This window comes from Oncorhynchus masou, chromosome 28 (assembly GCF_036934945.1).
Source record: "Oncorhynchus masou masou isolate Uvic2021 chromosome 28, UVic_Omas_1.1, whole genome shotgun sequence".
Lineage (NCBI taxonomy): Eukaryota > Metazoa > Chordata > Actinopteri > Salmoniformes > Salmonidae > Oncorhynchus > Oncorhynchus masou.
The window spans coordinates 49,397,254-49,417,420 of record NC_088239.1 but is presented as its reverse complement, the minus strand read 5'-3'; the positions used below and the strand labels follow the sequence as shown (position 1 = coordinate 49,417,420).

At 44.0% G+C, this 20,167-nt stretch overlaps 1 protein-coding gene across 1 annotated transcript in view; it reads left to right on the top strand.

The window, feature by feature from the left end:
* LOC135517787 (rapamycin-insensitive companion of mTOR-like) overlaps window positions 1-20,167 on the top strand; it is a 25,858-nt gene extending 5,691 nt beyond the window's left edge. Inside the window, 29 exon segments of the mRNA XM_064942386.1 lie at window positions 624-691; window positions 836-918; window positions 1,195-1,282; window positions 1,397-1,487; window positions 1,591-1,657; window positions 1,804-1,884; window positions 2,059-2,159; window positions 2,357-2,522; window positions 2,614-2,715; window positions 2,826-2,872; window positions 4,436-4,571; window positions 4,790-4,989; window positions 5,219-5,345; window positions 6,021-6,185; window positions 6,335-6,411; window positions 6,497-6,575; window positions 6,690-6,887; window positions 6,993-7,085; window positions 7,224-7,330; window positions 7,456-7,606; window positions 7,609-7,693; window positions 7,964-9,038; window positions 15,184-15,361; window positions 15,569-15,653; window positions 15,755-15,949; window positions 16,581-16,739; window positions 16,865-16,988; window positions 17,067-17,205; window positions 17,271-20,167. Coding sequence (XP_064798458.1) covers window positions 624-691; window positions 836-918; window positions 1,195-1,282; window positions 1,397-1,487; window positions 1,591-1,657; window positions 1,804-1,884; window positions 2,059-2,159; window positions 2,357-2,522; window positions 2,614-2,715; window positions 2,826-2,872; window positions 4,436-4,571; window positions 4,790-4,989; window positions 5,219-5,345; window positions 6,021-6,185; window positions 6,335-6,411; window positions 6,497-6,575; window positions 6,690-6,887; window positions 6,993-7,085; window positions 7,224-7,330; window positions 7,456-7,606; window positions 7,609-7,693; window positions 7,964-9,038; window positions 15,184-15,361; window positions 15,569-15,653; window positions 15,755-15,949; window positions 16,581-16,739; window positions 16,865-16,988; window positions 17,067-17,205; window positions 17,271-17,345 — 4,342 coding nt within the window. The 3' untranslated portion in view covers window positions 17,346-20,167.

Here is a 20,167-nt window from a genome sequence, read left to right as displayed (position 1 = left end):
TCACAGTAGGACCACACATGCGGAGATCATCTGTTCACCATCTGGAACCAAAAATTGCAAATTTGGACTCATCAGACCAAAGGACAAATTTCCTCTAATGTCCATTGCTAGTGTTTCTTGGCCCAAGCAAGTCTCTTATTATTGGTGTGCTTTACTAGTGGTTTCTTTGCAGCAATTCGACCATGTAGGCCTGATTCACAGTCTCTTCTGAACAGTTGATGTTGAGATGTGTCTGTTACTTGAACTCTGTGAAACATTTGTTTGGGCTGCAATTTCTGAGGCTGGTAACTAATGAACTTATCCTCTTTTTATTTATTTTATTTAACCTTTATTTAACTAGACAAGTCAGTTAAGAACAAATTATTATTTACAATGACGACCTACCAAAATGCAAAACGGCCTACCGAAATGCGAAACATCAACGGGTTCAGTTTGTCTCAATTGTTGAATCTTATGTTCATACAAATATTTACACATGTTAAGTTTGCTGAAAATAAACACAGTTGATAGTGAGGACGTTTATTTTTTTGCTGCGTTTTTGTGTCCAAACTTTTGACTGGTGTTGTTTTTACTGTATCAATTATTTTGGGGATGTTAATCATGCATTTTGATGTCCACACCAGAGAAGACAGGGAAGCTCGATTCCTGGCCAGTAAGATGTCCATAGTTGCTTCCTTTCGCTCCTGGTCAGGTAAACATTAATCCTTCATATTCAATAATCTATGAGTTTGAGTGTCTATATACCCTGATAGCTTTGATATATGTTAATAGTGATGTGGTATGAATGTGTTCTTACCTGACCCTATGCTCTCTTTCTGTCTCAATCTCACCCCAGGCATCATTAACCTGTGCAAGACAGGCAACTCTGGAATCCAGTCTCTTATTGGCCTGCTCTGTATACCAAATGTGGAAGTAAGGGTAAGCATAGCATCAAATGGACATTATCAGCATGTGACAACTGAGGTCAAAAGGAATACAGTGTCCTCAAGTTTACCTCGAGATTGCTCTATGGTTGGGCTCCAAAACACAGAAAACAATGTCACTCAGTTTAATGTAGGAATAATGTAGAGCACTCCCCTAAAAAATATAATTTTCCCACTCCTCATCAAAATGTTATACATTTTTAATTAGGGGATAATGGAGTCACTATTAGACTGTGTGTAAGTAAACATGGCTCCTCTCGATCTCCCACAGAAAGGCTTGTTAGAGGTGATGTATGATATATTCCGGCTCCCCATGCCTGTTGCGACCGCAGACTTTATTGAAGCACTTATCAGTGTGGGTGGGTACAATGTCACTGTTCACGTAAATAACCTCTAAACGCCTTGTCATGCATCTCATGTAGCGTATATTATTGAGTCACAAGGTGTCCTTGTCTCTATACTGCCCCCTGTAGACCCCAGTAGGTTCCAAGACAGTTGGAGGTTATCGGACGGCTTTGTGGCTTCGGAAGCCAAATGTATCCTTCCACATCGAGCTCGGTCAAGGTAAAAAATATATTTTTTAAATCACTGAATTTCAACTCTCCTTTACACATGTTTATGGGACACATTCTCTGCATAAATCAGTGTACTCTGTCTGCCCCCTTAGGCCTGACCTAATGGATAACTACCTGGCTTTGGTACTGTCTGCCTTCATCAAGAGTGGACTTCTTGAGGTGTGGTCATCAATGTCAGAGGATCAATAAGTTTGTGTATATTCAACCAAATAGTGCTGTTGGATATCTGTCACTGTTACTACCTAAAAGATCCCACACGCAAGCCACTGTTGCCTGTCGTGTAAAGCCTGTGTACCGCTCAACAGGGTCTGATTGAGGTTATCACAAGCACCGATGACAACAATGCTGTGCGAGCCATCATTCTACTGGGAGAACTGCTTCACATGGTAACTCAAGTCATTGTCCTCTAAGATGTTAACATTATGTGGGGTCAATGAACTGGACCACAGGATATGCTCTAGCAGTTTTTGACACGTTTGTTTTTAATTATAATTTTTTTGGTGTCAGTTTGTAATTTGTTTTTCATGGTTCTTGTAACTGTTTTATTTTTGTTCCCCCAGGCCAACACCATCCTCCCACACTCCCACAGCCACCACCTGCACTGCCTGCCCACACTCATCAACAAGGCTGCCTCTTTCAACATCGCCCAGGAGAAGAGACTGTGAGTTCACTATAGACAGGGACCGTTGTAAGGAATTTACTCTGTAGCAGACAGGAGCAAAGGCTGTATGACTATAGTTACATGAAACTTCCTACCCTAATCTTCATTAAACAATGCATATGCTACAGGAGAGTCCCATAAAATACTTAGGATTTTGTGTTATTGACAATGGCACGACATCTATTGTCTTGTTTCAGACGGGCGAGTGCAGCGGTCAACTACCTGAAGCGCTTCCACGAGAAGAAGAAGAAAGGACCCAAACCCAACAGCCTGTACCTGGACCACATCATCCGCAAATCAAAGGCTTCACACTACTGTAGAGACCAGCACTTTAGACCACAGAGAGATATCTTTGTCATTAAGGTACATATCAAACCATGTCCCTGTGTTGCAACAAAAGCATCTGGGATTTGCTGTGGTGGTATTTGAAATGCTGTCCCTGTTTGCATTGCAGGACACTGAGGATGCTCTCATGATGAACCTGAGAGACAGCCACATCCTGAACCACAAAGAGAACCTGGACTGGAACTGGGTTCTCATCGCAACAATACTGAAGGTGAGTGGAGCAGGACTGCAATAAATCCAAACTTATTACAGTCTCTTTTTCAGTACTGTCTCTCTTCAATTTAAGATTTTTTTTATCATGTTGCCTTTACCCATCTGCAGTGGCCCAACGTTAACCTGCGGAGCAATAAAGATGAACAAATACACAAGTAAGTAACATTACAACCACTTTTTTCAACAAACCAAAGGTAACATGAAGGGAATGTGCTTGTGGTATTTGATCCTCTTTTGTTGCCTTTCCTCTCTGACTGATGCTGGGCTACTCTCTCTGTCTGACTGACTGACGCTGGGCTACTCTCTCTCTCTGTCTGACTGACGCTGGGCTTCTCTCTCTGTCTGACTGACTGACGCTGGGCTACTCTCTCTGTCTGTCTGACTGACGCTGGGCTTCTCTCTCTGTCTGACTGACTGACGCTGGGCTTCTCTCTCTGTCTGTCTGACTGACGCTGGGCTTCTCTCTCTGTCTGACTGACTGACGCTGGGCTACTCTCTCTGTCTGACTGACTGACACTGGGCTTCTCTCTCTGTCTGTCTGACTGACTGACGCTGGGCTTCTCTCTCTGTCTGACTGACTGACACTGGGCTTCTCTCTCTGTCTGACTGACTGACACTGGGCTTCTCTCTCTGTCTGACTGACTGACACTGGGCTTCTCTCTCTGTCTGTCTGACTGACTGACGCTGGGCTTCTCTCTCTGTCTGACTGACTGACGCTGGGCTACTCTCTGTCTGACTGACTGATGCTGGGCTACTCTCTCTGTCTGTCTGACTGACGCTGGGCTTCTCTCTCTGTCTGACTGACTGACGCTGGGCTACTCTCTCTGTCTGACTGACTGACACTGGGCTTCTCTCTCTGTCTGTCTGACTGACGCTGGGCTTCTCTCTCTGTCTGACTGACTGACACTGGGCTTCTCTCTCTGTCTGTCTGACTGACTGACGCTGGGCTTCTCTCTCTGTCTGACTGACTGACACTGGGCTTCTCTCTCTGTCTGTCTGTCTGACTGACGCTGGGCTTCTCTCTCTGTCTGACTGACTGACACTGGGCTTCTCTCTCTGTCTGTCTGACTGACTGACGCTGGGCTTCTCTCTCTGTCTGTCTGACTGACTGACGCTGGGCTTCTCTCTCTGTCTGTCTGACTGACTGATGCTGGGCTTCTCTCTCTGTCTGTCTGACTGACTGACGCTGGGCTTCTCTCTCTGTGTCTGACTGACTGATGCTGGGCTTCTCTCTCTGTCTGTCTGACTGACTGACGCTGGGCTTCTCTCTCTGTCTGTCTGACTGACTGACGCTGGGCTTCTCTCTCTGTCTGTCTGACTGACTGACGCTGGGCTTCTCTCTCTGTGTCTGACTGACTGATGCTGGGCTTCTCTCTCTGTCTGTCTGACACTGGGCCTGTCTGTCTGTCTGTCTGACGCTGGGCTTCTCTCTCTGTCTGTCTGACTGACGCTGGGCTTCTCTCTCTCTCTCTGTCTGACTGACGCTGGGCTTCTCTCTCTCTCTCTCTGTCTGACTGACGCTGGGCTTCTCTCTCTCTCTCTGTCTGACTGACTGACGGTGGGCTTCTCTCTCTCTGTCTGATTGACTGACGGTGGGCTTCTCTCTCTCTGTCTGACTGACTGACGCTGGGCTTCTCTCTCTCTCTCTGGCTGACTGACGCTGGGCTTCTCTCTCTCTGTCTGACTGACTGAAGGTGGGCTTCTCTCTCTCTCTGCAGGTTTGTGCGCAGGCTGCTGTTCTTCTATAAGCCCAGCAGTAAGCTGTATGCCAGCTTGGAGCTGGACCACAGCAAAGCAAGGCAGCTCACTGTGGTGGGATGCCAGTTCATTGAGTTCCTCCTGGAGTCTGACGAGGTGAGAGGGTTTACTATGAGGTAAAACTCTAATAGACTACTGATATTTACAAACAGCAGTAGAGCATTTCACTATGCAGGGCTATTAATGAACAATCAAAAAAACGTTTTAAACAACCTCTGATTGTAAACTCTTGATAATCAAATAATTACATGACCTTACTTTGACCTCTCTCACCATGTCCAACATTACCTGAACATTACGTTTCTGTGTGTCAGGATGGTCAGGTGTACCTGGAGGACCTGGTGAAGGACATAGTCCAATGGCTCTCATCATCTTCGGGGCTGAAACCCGACCGCAGTCTCCAGAGCAACGGGCTGCTCACCACCCTCAGCCAGCACTACTTCCTGTTCCTGGGAACTCTTTCCTCACACCCCCACGGCGTCAAGATGCTGGAGAAGTGCAGTGTCTTCCAGTGGTCAGTCTCTCAATGTCCATTAGTGTGTTATCCGGGTGTTTTTTTTCTATCTTGGGAGATCCCTAGTACCTTCAACAGGCCCATTTTTAGAGGTGCCTGGTGTCCTTTGTAAGCTACTGCAGAGCATTTCCTTTGTCCTCTTTCACTCTCACTTCATCTTCACTCAAGTCATTGTGTTGTTGTGCGTACGGTACTTGAGCAGTGCATTGACCCTGTGCTCTCCGACTAGCCTGTTGAACATCTGTACACTGAAGAATCAGGACCACCTGCTGAAGCTCACTGTGTCCACACTGGACTACAGCCGTGACGGGCTGTCCAGGGTCATCCTGTCCAAGATCCTCACCGCTGCCACTGACGTAAGAACACCGCCTCTTGCACTGAGAAGGCACAGATGTAATTCACACAATAATTGATCCATCTTGGTTTCATAGAGACGGAGGAGGAGCTTGCACAAGTTTTTGGAAAGAAACTACCTGTATTTCATTTGTTTATTGTGATGTGCAATTTGGTTTGTTGTGCTTTAAATGGAGCGTATGTGTTAGGGTTTCAGAATGACAGTAACACCATAACAACATCGCAAGACTTTCGGGAACACCCGTGAACCAGACCAAACGGACCAGGCCGGGGTTTGGGGTTTGAGAAGTCAATGAGAGTAGTGAACAATTCTTCCTTAGTTGTTCATTAAACCTCAATCTAAAAGGCAGAATGTAGATTCGAGCCAAAGTCTGTAGTAGTTCACAAGTAACCTCGTTGAAAGTGGCAAACCGACACGTTAGAATCTTCGTCAAAAACAATTTAACATCAAAGGAGTGCCGTTTCATTTGACGGTTTGCACATGCACAGTTCGGAGTGAGATGACCGTTGCACCCGACGACGTGTTTCTACTCGTGAGCCTAGCGAGCCAACGTCGCCATGACATGTGCTACAAGTGTGATAGGGGGTGATTTCTATTGAAGAAGCAGTTTTAGCCAATCTTCATACTGTCTTTGTCTCTAGCCTGTCCTCTTCTACCGTCTGTTTGTGTACCACAGAACTGCAGGCTGTATGCCACTAAACACCTGCGGGTGCTGCTGCGTGCCAACGTGGAGTTCTTCAGTAATTGGGGCATCGAGCTCCTGGTCACGCAGCTCCACGACCGCAACAAGACCATCTCCATGGAGGCGCTGGACATACTGGATGAGGCCTGCGAGGACAAGGTGAGGGATGAGGGGCCTGAGTTTTTGTTGCGGTGTCTTGCTATGTCATCCCTGGTCACTGCTGTACCTTACGGTCTGTGATTTAGTTGAATCCAGTAGTTTTTGACTCCAGTAGTGTATTAGCTGAGAATTATTTTATTTTCCTCCAGGCAAACCTCCATGCTCTGATCCAGATGAAGCCAGCTCTCACACACCTGGGGGACAAGGGTGTCCTGCTGCTGCTACGGTAAGCTGCTGGGAGAAAACTCCGCTCTTATTTGTAGTCTGTATTAGGTCCTTTTGTCTCTAACCTCTGTCTTTTTTCTCTCCAGGTTCTTGTCCATTCCAAAGGGCTTCTCCTACCTCAATGAGAGGGGCTACGTCACCAAGCAGCTAGAGAAATGGCAGAAGGTACATTTCATACTCAAGCAAACAATGTAATAAATGATGAGTTGCATCTTTTGGCTGTCGCATGAGCGCATAAAAAAAACTGGTTGAGTTTTTATGTCATTGTATGTTTTGTAGGAGTATAACCTGAAATATGTGGACATGATAGAGGAGCAGCTGAACGAGGCTCTCACCACGTACCGTAAACCTGTCGACGGAGACAATTATGTACGTCGAAGCAACCAAAGGTTACAGAGGCCAAATGTTTATCTTCCTGTGCATCTGTATAGCCAGCTTGTCCATGACAAGACAGGCTGCCATCTACTGGAAGTACAGGTAACTGCAGCTAGTTGAACCACCCACTATTACACTGATCAAGTGGCAATTAGGCCTACAGGCATAATGCATTTATACCATTTTCGTTTCTTACTTTCTCTTTAGAATGTGGTTCCTGACCTAAGCTACACTGTTCGCTCCCCAATGCTGGACAAGTGGGAGGGCATTAAACAGCTTAAGGCAGCACTTTGGGCCTTGGTCAGTATAATTAAGAATGACTAACTACCACATCTATTCTAATTCGAGGAGTTTCCCAATTATGTGCCAATTATTGACATGATTCACCCATGAAATCATTTTCCTAATAACATGAGAATTAATGTTGTTTGTTTCCAGGGTAACATAGGGTCGTCAAACTGGGGGTTGAATCTCCTGCAAGAGGAAGGGGTGATCCCTGACATAGTGGTTCTGGCTCTGCACTGTGAGGTTCTCTCCGTCAGAGGGTAAGACGTATTCATGTTTGAAACTCTCATATTGAAGGTGCTTCTAGTGAAGCAACATGCTTGTGCTGTCCCATAAGATTACTCTCTCTGTCCAGGACCTTTCTGTAATGTCTGACTCTGTGTAGGACGTGTCTGTACGTGTTGGGGCTGATCTCGAAGACGCGTCAGGGCTGTGACATGCTGAAGCAGCACGGCTGGGACGCTGTGAGACATAGCCGCCGGACGTTGTGGCCTGTTGTCCCTGATGACATGGAGCCCCACCCCAACCCCCCAGCCTGCTGTCCTCTGTCCCCTCCAGCCTCAGCCTCGCCTCTGACTCCACCAGCTCCATGCATAACAGTGAGAGTGACTCCACACAACCCAGTAAGTCTCTAGTCGTCATTGTGCAACTAGTTATATATAATTTATTTTTAGCTGGTACAGTATCTCCAAATGTCTACCCCAAACTACCAAGTAAATTTAATTTAAAATATATATCCTTATTATTTTAATAAATACTTTAACACTTTTTTTCCTTAACTGCATTGTTGGTTAACGGCTTGGAAGTGTTTCACAGTAAGGCTTACCCCTGTTATATTCGGTGCATGTGACAAAAACAATTTGATTTGATTAACCGTGAAAGGTCACTTCCAGGTATGTACATCATGGATGATGAGATGCTGGAGAACTGTGACCTGTCGGACGATCCTCCTATGTACATGAGACCCAAGTACAAAGACCGCAGCCCCTTCAACCTCCTGGCCTCCAGCCGCTTCCGCAACCGCCTCCTCCACTCCCTGTCGCTATCTGGGAAGAAGCTCCGCAGCAACAGCGACCCCAAGGGCATTCCCAGGGGCCGCGGAGGAAGGGTAGAGGGGGAACAGGGGCGCAAACGCACCGTCACCGAGCCCAGCTACACCTTTGGATCTTCAGACGTCTTCCCAATCTATAATGACGGCCACCTGCCCAAAAGCCCCTCTGTCAACCTTGAAACTTCCTTTGTGGGCAGCAAGGCATCTGAGAACCGGGGCAGCACCCCCAGCTTTGGGGAGGGGGAGGGGAGGTTGCCAGGCCGGTCAGTGGGGGTAGGAGGGTCAGGGGTGGGTGACAACCAGAGAGAACAGGCTAACCGGGAGCGCCTGGCCGGGTATGGCCCATCCGGAGGAGGCGGGGGGACTCAGTTTAAATCACGCAGTCAGAGCTTCAACACGGACACGACCACCAGCGGCATCAGCTCTATGAGCTCCAGCCCCTCCAGGGAGACCCTGCCCTCCACCATCGACACGGACGGTGTCAGCATCAACAGTGTGATCAGCGCCCAAACCATCCAGACCCTGACCTCCCTCACCCCCCAGCCCCACACTGCCCACCTCTCCTCCCTGTCCAAATCCAGCTCTGCCTCCCTGGTGCCCCCCGGCTTCTCCCACACCCTTCCTCGCCGCGCCCAGTCCCTCAAGTCGCCCTCGTTGACCACCCTGAGCGGCCTAACGGACTGCAGCCTCATGTACTCCAACTCCCGGGACGCGCTGAAGTACGCAAGTTGTCGTGACACGTACGCCAGTCAGCGTGATGCGCTAGGCTACGCTACGCTGAAGAGGCTTCAGCAGCAGAGGATCCACTCATCCCTGTCCCACAGCGAGGCTCTGGCTTCCCCAGCCAAAGACATGCTCTTCACCGATACCATCAACATGAAGACTGGCAGCCTGGACTCCAGACTCACCCCAAGGAGGTAACAGACACGCACATACACATAAATCAGGGATGCAAACTAGTCACCTTTTGGCGAAATTTGCCGTTTTGAATCCAAAATAAGTGACCTAAGTGATTCATGTAGATCCGATAAGAAAAGTTTGGACGGGGGGAGGTTTGGATCACTACTGGCTGTAAGAGAACGAGTGATGCGCGCTTGGAGCAATACTGGCTGCTGTATCCAAGGCTCAACCAGTCGTTTACATAACAACAGAATGCAGCGCAGTATGCGACTGAAGAAAGAAGAGACAACCAACTTACTAGTTGCAGAATCAGCTCACACTCTCTGGAAAGGCAGCTTGCCAGTTACAGCAGCGATAACGAAGAGGTAACGTTAGGTGAGGAGCCTGACCACGGAGACGGGGGTGAGAAGGTGCTGAAGCGTACTTCATGAGCTGTAGCCGAAAAACTACTGGCATTTCGAAAGTTTGAAGTGAGGGAGAAAGTGTGATGGAACAAGTATTACCATTGTTAGGTATCTTCTTAGCTGAATCGAATTCTCAGTAGCTAGCCAGAGAAATGTTGAGCAACATTAGCCAACTTATCTGATCAAGTAATTGAGTTTATGGTGTGAAAATTAGCTTGCCAATAAAGTCCGACAGCTAACATTAGCCAGCTAACGTCACAACATCAGATGAGCTAACATTAGTAACCAAACCAATTCACTATAATATTAACTGGTATATGACTCCTTGCCGTTCCTTAAGTTATAACGCGTTAGTTGCTTACTGGACCCTGGCAATCTGTGGGAAATGCTAACGAACTAACCACCATCTGTTAAAACTAGCGGCACCCCTCGACAACATTCCGCTGAAAAGGCAGAGCGCGAAATTCAATTGTTATTTTTTTTCATACATTAACAAGTGCAATACACCAAATGAAAGAAACTTCTTGTTAATCTACCCATCGTGTACGAATTCAAAAAGGCTTTACAGCGAAAGCACAACATATGATTATGTTAGGTCAGAGCCAAGTCACAAAAACACACACAGCCATTTTTCCAGCCAAAGAGAGGAGTCACAAAAAGCAGAAATATAGATCAAATGAATCACTAACCTTTGATCTTCGACAGATGACACTCATAGGACACAATACATGTATGTTTTGTTCGATAAAGTGCATATTTATATCCAAAAATCTCAGTTTACATTGGCGCGTTACGTTCAGTAATGTTTTGCTTCCAAAACATCCGGTGATTTTGCAGAGAGCCACGTCAATTTAGAGAAATACTCATATTAAACATTGATAAAAGATATAAGTGTTATTCACAGAATTAAAGATATAATTCTCCTTAATGCAACCACTGTCAGATTATTATTTTTTTTACTTACGGAAAAAGCAAACCATGCAATAATCTTGAGTACGGCGTTCAAACAACAAATCAAGCCAAACAGATATCCGCCATGTTGGAGTCAACAGAAGTCAGAAATAGCATTATAAATATTCACTTACCTTTGATGATCTTCATCAGAATGCACTCCCAGGAATCCCAGTTCCACAATAAATGTTTGATTTGTTCGATAAAGTTCATCTTTATGTCCAAATGCCTCCTTTTTGTTAGCGCATTCAGCCCAGTAATTCATGACGCACGATCACTATGAGCAGACGAAAAGTCAAAGTTCCGTTACAGTCCGTAGAAACATGTCAAACGAAGTATAGAATCAATCTTTAGGATGTTTTTAACATCAATCTTCAATAATGTTCCAACCTGAGAATTCCTTTGTCTTCAGAAATGCAATGGAACTCAAGCTAACTCTCACGTGAACGCGCGTCACGAGCTCATGGCACTCTGCCAAACCACTGACTCAAAGAGCCCTCATTCCCCCCTCCTTCACAGTAGAAGCATCAAACAAGGTTCTAAAGACTGTTGACATCTAGTGGAAGCCTTAGGAAGTGCAATTTGACCCCATAGACACTGTGTATTCGATAAGCCAAGTGTTGAAAAACTACAAACCTCAGATTTCCCACTTCCTGGTTGGATTTTTCTTCTCAGGTTTTTGCCTGCCGTATGAGTTCTGTTATACTCACAGACATCATTTAAACAGTTTTAGAAACTTCAGAGTGTTTTCTACCCAAATCTACTAATACTATGCATATATTAGCAACTGGGACGGAGTAGCAAGCAGTTTACGCTGGGCACACTTTTCATCCAAACGTGAAAATGCTGCCCCCTATCCCAAACAGGTTTTAACAAATGTTTCCCCTCTACGGTATGTGGTTAATTTTCCGAATGAGAGAATTAGGTGAAAACAAGCAACTCCTCATTTAACAAGTGGATTCAGGAATTAGGTGTTGCTGGAGCTGGACCTGGCTTAAGCTGGATACCACTATAGAGGTGAAAGGAACACCACACACTTTCCCTCTTTTACACTTTTGCTGGCACATTGTAGAATAGATGTTCACAGACAGAAAGTGTACAATGTAATAATGTGCACTATAGCCCAAATATATTGTTTTTGTTGTGTTGAACTTGACAGTTACATGTGTGTGTGAGTGAGGGGAAAATATACTTTTTTTTACTCAATGAACATTATTTTTGCACACATGCAGCCTTGTGCCCTTGATTGATGTCTACAGTGGCCACTATAACAGAGCAAAAATAGAATACCTGTTTGTTTCATTCTATTTCTACTTTAAGATGTATTTTTTCCAATATAAGTGCAATATATACAGTTTAAGTCAGAAGTTTACATACACCTTAGCCAACTACATTTAAACTAACTTTCACAATTTCTGACATTTAATCCGAGTAAAAATTCCTAGTCTTAGGTCAGTTAGGATCACCACTTTATTTTAAGAATGTGAAATGTCAGAATAATAGTAAAGTGATTTATTTAAGCATTTATTTCTTTCATCACATTCCCAGTGGGTCAGAAGTTTACATACACTCAATTAGTATTTGGTAGCATTGCCTTTAAATTGTTTAACTTGGGTCAAACGTTTTGGGTAGCCTTCCACAAGCTTCCCACAATAAGTTGGGTGAATTTTGACCCATTCCTCCTGAGAGAGCTGGTGTAATTGAGTCAGGTTTGTAGGCCTCCTTGCTCGCACACGCTTTTTCAGTTCTGCCCACAAATTGTCTATAGGATTGAGGTCAGGGCTTTATGGCTATTCCAATACCTTGACTTTGTTGTCCTTTAGCCATTTTGCCACAACTTTGGAAGTATGCTTGGGGTCATTGTCCATTTGGACCCATTTGCGACCAAGCTTTAACTTCCTGACTGATGTCTTGAGATGTTGCTTCAATATATCCACATAATTTTCCATCCTCATGAAGCCATCTATTTTGTGAAGTGCACCAGTCCCTCCTGCAGCAAAGCACTGCCACAACATGATGGTGCCACCCCGGTACTTCACGGTTGGGATAGTGTTCTTTGGCTTGCAAGCCTCCCCCTTTTTCCTCCAAACATAACAATGGTCATTATGGCCAAACGGTTCTATTTTTGTTTCATCAGACCAGAGGACATTTCTCCAAAAAGTACGATCTTTGTTCCCATGTGCAGTTGCAAACCGTAGTCTGGCTTTTTTATGGTGGTTTTGGAGCAGTGGCTTCTTCCTTGCTGAGTGGTCTTTCAGTTTGTCGATGTAGAACTCGTTTTACTGTGTATATAGATACTTTAGTACCGGTTTCCTCCAGCATCTTCACAAGGTCCTTTGCTGTTGTTCTGGGATTGATTTGCACTTTTCGCTATAAAGTACGTTCATCTCTAGGAGACAGAACGCATCTCCTTCCTGAGCGGTATGACGGCTGCGTGGTCCCATGGTGTTTATACCTGCGTATTATTGTTTGTACAGATGAACCTGGTACCTTCAGGCATTTGGAAATTGCTTCCAAGGATGAACCAGACTTGTTGGAGGTCTACAATCTTTTTTTCCCTAGGCCTTGGCTGATTTCTTTTGATTTTCCCATGATGTCAAGCAAAGAGGCACTGAGTTTGAAGGTATGCCTTGAAATACATCCACAGTTACTCCCCCAATTGACTCAAATGATGTCAATTAGCCTATCAGAAGCTTCTAAAGCCATTACAAAAACAGTTTAAAGGCACAGTCAACTTAGTCTGTAAACTTCTGACCCACTGGAACTGTGATACAGTGAAATATTCTGTCTTTAAACAATTGTTGGAAAAATGGCTTGTGGCATGCACAAAGTAGATGTCCTAAACGACTTGCCAAAACTATAGTTTGTGAACAAGAAATTTGTGGTGGTTGAAAAATGTGTTGTAATGACTCCAACCAAAGTGTATGCCAACTTCCGACTTCAACTGCGTTCACAAGCGTTCTATTATAAAGGCTGTCATGACTAACTGCAATATTACTGTATTGTTTTTTTTCTCAAGACTTGAGTGTCATTTGCAGTAAAGTCTAGGCAACAAATAACATTGGATTGCTTTCTTTACATTTTTTTGCATATTACATATTAATCACTTTTTATTTTACACACAGAGACTGATCATGTAGATCATATTCTTTGTTTAATTAGTTAACCTGCATTTCCCCCTAGCAGGGATTATTTTGCATGTTTCAGTGTATTTTTTTATTTTTAAGTGTCACCGTTTTGGGCCCTCAGCAGTTTGCATCCCTGATACATACACCTACACACATTCAAACATATGCCTCCAGTCACTCAGTCCCCCTCGACTTGTCCACACACACACTCCCCTAGGAACTATTTTCCTAGAATCTCCCATGACTAATACTATTTCTCGGAAATACTCCCGTCGCCCTCATGACAAGATCAACAGTTTGACCTCTGCTCTGGCTTGAATGAATGTTCCAATTACTTCTGGAATTTGCTGAAATGTACCAGGAACTTTGTTGAAACCAAAACAATGAGTAATTCCACTTGTAACTATTACAACATTTTTTTGTCGTCCACTTCCTCAGTAGGTTTATCATCCCATCACCGGGATCATGTTCTTCAACAACACTATCTGAATCATGTTAAACAACTGTATCTGATGACAGATCTTCGGTAAAGTCTCTTCAGCCCCCAGCAGCCCTCCCTCAATGGGAGTAACATGCTGTGTGTGTGCTGTTTCTGATGGTCCCTTTTTCAGTAGGTGCTCAGTAAAAAGGTTTGGCTGTTTGGGTCACGGTGGGCCAGCTGGGTCCAGTCGCAGGCCTGTCAGAGCCCTCCTTCCACGGTGCGTGGACAGACATCTTAACAGGCGCTAGCTCACCCCTCCCTCCCTCTCCCCCTCCCCCTTCTCTATTGGATGTTCCTTATTTGACACCATAGAGGAGGCGTTAAGCTGCAACACCCCCATCCCCACTGTTGGCATCAACGTTATTGTGCCCTTTCTATGGTAGCAAAATTCCAGTAACTTCTCCAAAATTCACAGCTTTTCCAGAAATCCTGTTATTTTTGAGTGGGTTTATTTAATTCTTTACAGGGACAGTGCACATTAATCAACGTTTCAATAAAAGTGCCGGTTTTAGCCAGCCGGCTAATTTTCAACCGCAGTCCCTGGGCAGGTTATTAAAAACAATTACAATATAGACAATAGCAACATGGGACAAGCAAGACATAGCATACAGACAGAGCAACATAGGACAAGCAAGACTTAGCATACAGACAGAGCAACATAGGACAAGCAAGACTTAGCATACAGACAGAGCAACATAGGACAAGCAAGACATGGCATACAGACAGAGCAACATAGGACAAGCAAGACTTAGCATACAGACATAGCAACATAGAACAAAAAGCAGCAAGACAAAATTCATTAAAGCAACAAAAAGTGTTTCCACACCTCACAAGCTACAGACAATATGGAAAGCGGCAACATTTTGGGGAAGTTACAGAAATGTTGTAACCCTAGGCCCTTCTGAGCCCTGCTGTGGTCATTTGAGTCGACGTGACTCCACTGTTCCTACATCCTAAATGTTCATCTATATTATGGTGTGGGAATCATCTATATTATGGTGTATAGCCCTCCTTTTTTCCTGACCCATGTCCCTGACTGAGGCAACCAACTGCTGATTGCATGTAGAAAGTCGAGTCAAACCTACCTCATGTTTGCATTGTTCTATAAGTACAGTCATCTCTTTTACTCAGTATCGATCTCACCCCATTACACTTACTGTCCTGCCTCCTAACTCACTGTATCTCTCTCCATCTCTAGGTTCCTGAAGGCTCTGAGTTTTGCCTCTCTGGATAAGGAGGATCTGCTGAGCCCCATCAGCCAGACCACTCTGCAGCGGTCCTCCTCAGTGAGATCCATGGTGTCCAGTGCCACCTATGGCAGCTCTGATGACTTCATCGGCCTGGCGCTGCCCGTGGACATCAACAACATGTTCCAAGTAGTGACCATCGTTTGACCCCTCTCTCTGAACCCAGACGCACTGAGCCCTCTGGCCCACTCCACTCCCCATCTCATCCCACTCTGCCCCCTGATCTATCAATTTAACTTGTGCTCTAAATATTTTACCAAAGAAATTGAGGTTGTTTATATATTTAAGGATAAAGCTGTGAGTGTTGCTAACTGTAGCATCATTTGTTTTTTTTAGATAAAAGAAACACCATATTTCCTGAAGAGAACCAGCCCGCCCTCTGAGGACAGATCTGCCAAATTCTTCTCTGGAGACTCCGATGGTAAGAAATACCCCGGTCATGGCTCTGAGGAGGCCCGCTCAGGACCAACAGGCTTGAATAAAAAGAGGTAAATGTATGATCGTGTGTGCTCCTACCCCCAGGTCCCAGCCCTCACTCCCGGCATGCTGTGCTCCGCTCCCAGCTGAGCATCACAGAGCTGATGGGGGTGAGCCGTGCAGAGCAGCAGCAGCTACTGGGCTCAGAGGAGACTGGTCTACAGGAACACAACGATGACAACTGCCTCTACTGCACTGGGTTGACTGTGCTTGACTTCAGCGCATCCAACAGCCACCCAGGTCAGCTGCAGATACATTATATTTATACTGAACAAAAATGTCAACATGTAAAGTGTTGGTCCCATGTTTCATGAGCTGAAATAAGTTCCCAGAAATGTTCCATACGTACTACAAGATTATTTCTCTCAAATATTGTGCACAAATTACCTGTTAGTGAGCATTTCTCCTTTGCCAAGATAATCGATCCGCCTGACAGGTGTGGCATATCAAGAAGCTGATTAAACAGCATGAACATTACACAGGTGCCCTTTATGCTGGGAACATTAAAAGGCTACTCTAAAATGTGCAGTTTTGTCACACCACACAATGCCGCAGATGCACTTGGCATGCACAATGAACACAATTGCATTTTATCGATGACAATTTGAATGTAGAGAAAGGCTGTGATGAGTTCGAGGCCCATTGTTTTTTTGAAAACCATAGATTAGAGCTTATTGAAATAAATAAATTTGACTTATTTCTTCATATGAACTGTAACTCAGAAAAATAATTGAAATTGTTGTATGTTGCGTTTTTATATTTTTGTTCAGTGTGTATATAGAACATTGTGCTGTTTTATCAATTCTTTTTACTTTATATTAGCAGTCTGCGACCAATAAACAACTTAATTTAATTCTCCTTTCTCCCTCAGACTTGACGGAGGACCACCCTTTCTCAGAGTGGTGCAGTCCGCCTGTGCAGAATCACCTGGAGGTCATGGCCCAAACCAAAGTGTCAGGGGTGTCTGGGTGCAGTGATGTTATGTCCCAGGGCTCCCCAGGAAGCACCCGCAGCACTGAACTGGTTTTGGGTAAATGTTTAAAAATATATATTTTCTCTCATACAATGCTTTTCTCACAAGCGAAAGGTTATTTTGTTTGTTGAAGAGGAATGGACTAAACCTCCTGGCTATCTGTGGTCTCTCTCTCCCCTCAGGAGTGAAGTCCATCCCAGAGGATGCGCCGGCCAGCAGGGTTCTGCTCAGGAAGGAGGTCCTGCGTCTGGTGGTCAACCTCAGCTCCTCTGTTGGGACCAAAGGCCACGAGACTAACCTGCTAACGTAAGACACACAGACACATTCCTTTCACAACACACACTCAAACCGAGGTTGATATTCCTGTTTCTTTTGTCTTGACAGGATCAAGGAAAAGTTCCCCTATGCATTCGATGACATTTGTCTCTACTCTGAGGTGTCCTACCTGCTGGCCCACTGCATGTTTCGTCTGTCGGCACGCCGCTTCATCCAGGAGCTCTTCCAGGACGTGCCATTTATCCCGGTAAACGCACACATTCATAACAATACATGTTGACTGGCTTCTATTGACCTCTGTCTCTTCCTCAGATGTACAAAGAGGCAGAGAGCATCCTCTCCATGCCGCCAAAGAACGGACCGACTGACCCTCCTGCTGAGCCTTGAGTCATCCTCTGTCTTCCCTTCCCTCTTGCAGCCAGTCAAACCCTGAGTCACCACTACTGATCTACTAGTCACACCCCCCCTCAGTCAAACAGTCACCACTACTGCTCTTCCAGTCACATACACCCCCTTAACTTTCAGTCAAACCCCACCCCCGACTTGAGTCAACACTAACCACTGAACCACCACCACATCCTCCCTTAATTCTCCATACCAGAGTGTGTCCTCCTAGGATTTGGACACAAATGGAGAGAAGAGAAACTTAAGGGAAGAAATATGTTCTTCCTATTGACTTTAAAATCTGATGGATGAATAACACAGGATGAACAAACACATGTTTTATCTGACCAAATGAGCAAGCTGTGAGCATTTAAAAAAAAAAAAAGTGTAAAAAATAAATTTAAAGCTCATATTTGGAAATTCATCACCAACTGAACTTGGACCACAATCAAATCCAAAATGGCATAATACAAACATGTAGAACGGTCCATCATTTAAGGGCTTCCTCAGTTTTTCTAAGTATATGACTGCAGCCCAACCACTTATATGAAATAACTTAACATGTTGTTTTTAGCTCAGCTTCTCCCAAAGTGGATCCACTGACTTTGACTAAAACACTGAAGAGGACAGGTTCCTCTGCATAACACTAAAACCTCTCCGCATCTGGAGAGATCTGGAGACCATGACATTGTGAATATCCATATGTCTATTTATTGTACCAGAATAAAGAACAGTGAAGGAGAATAGTGCTGAAAAGGCTTTTGGTATTGCTCTATTCAATGACTGCAGTAGGCTAGATGATCAGTCACTGATGCAGTTTGGTTGTTGTATGTTTTGTTGACATGTGCTGAAGAGGAAACATTCCTCCTTGCCCCTTGCTGGATGTTGTTGTTTATGTTTTTAAGCATTCATTCCAAAAAATGAACAACTACATGTAGGAGTGAAATCTACCAAATTATTGCCATTGAACATCGGTCTGTGTGTTTCAGCACAGAGGAGTTATTTACGCTCAGTTATTGAACTGATGTTTGAAACCAAGGCTGCATGCATTATAGTTTATTACCTAGCTATTTAAACCCGAAAGTAAAAGCACAGGGTTAGGACATTTAGATTTGGTTCTCATCAAGGCGAAAGAAGACACATGTATGTGACTGTACGGTAGTGTTTATGTAGTCATGTTAGCACATGCTAGACTGCTCCTTTTTCTGCTGTGAAATTCCCTAGAACATGGTCCAGGACAACAGTCACTACTTGATGGCCAAGGAGAAATTCTGCTTCAGTATTGGGCAGAAGTAATTTGCCATTCCAGTCAGTTGCCATTCCTTGGGAGATGCTGTCTGCTTGTCCTCATTCCGGTAAAACTGGAGAATAATGAAACTGGAGCAAACATCTTAAAGTGGAGAGCAGGGCCTGCCTGAACATGTGCAATAACAATACTCGTTTCATTTGAAAACTCTTCCAATGACAGCCACTTCCATTATCCAGAAATCTATCTACATGTTTGTGAAATTATGGTTTAAAATATTTCAATATGGTGTTTTTTGCTATGCAAGATGAGTAATGGGGTGTAATGTACTTTTTCAGCTTTTTTAAACATTTTGTTTAGGCCGCTGAAATGACATTGCCTTATTTTTTGGAATGCTCTGACATATGAGACAGTACTTTTTTACTTGTAATATAAATTAAGTAAATCATTCTGGCCCTAATTATAGCTGAATTAATTGATGAATAGGTTGTGAAAATGATAAGCAACCAATGTTAAGGCCACAATCTACCTATGCCTGTTGTAGAGAGAAGAGCCTGTCAAAAGCACCTGCTTGGTTTTAGAGTGCTGAGGTTGAGCTTGGGTGGTTTGGGAATTAGATGTTGTGTTGTTTAGTAACGGTTTTAAACTGTTTTCATTTCCAACCTGCCTTGAACATTCACTTTGACTGACGATGCTACTTATATTGCTGCACTGTTTGTGCTGATTCAATCAACAACAACATGCACTTATGACTGACTCAATAGAAATGTTTAGTCCTACTGTTTGATGGCCTTGGTTAGTTAAGTGATGAAGTGGTTAGAGAAATGGACTGGTGAAAAGAGGATTTGGGTGCAGTTCAATTGCACTGAGCAATTAACATTCCTCTGTATAAATGCATTGTGTTGAAAACATAAGTCCTCTGCAAGTGGAGAATTCTGTAGTTGCAGTACAATGTGCATGTTTGATCACTACTCTAAATTAAAAAGAAATGGGGACATTTTAATTTAGCAGATTCCTCTTCCTTCGTAGATCTTCCTTTTGTATTCAACTAACTGCAAATTCTAAATAGATAAAATGTTACATTTCATAGCAGATTTTAACATTATACTGATGTTTCAGATAGATGTTGAATAAGGTCAGTTATTTGTGAACATAGTTGTACAAGTTCTATTATGGACCAAAAAGCCAAACTGACTTAACTAGTTGGAATTGTTCTCTAGCAATTGGAACAAGAAGTAACAACTTCAAATATTTAACTGCCATGTGCATTGAGACATTTGAAAAAATGTGCCCCTTATTCTTAATGTGTTGTAAATTGACTTATTCTGAGCTTCTCTAAAGCACTGTATGGAGATCTGAAAACAAATATTTTTATATACCTGTACCGTTTAGGAACAAAGAGACAAAGATAAATGTTTTCTCTTGAGGAAAGATATAACACTTAAGAAGCTGTATGACTTTTTTTGACCAATTTGTGGTTTCTATGTTTTTGGCATTATATAGGCCATTAGAATAAATCTTAATAAAGGGATGCATATTGATAATAAAAACAGACATCAACTGCTCACTTATGTCACTA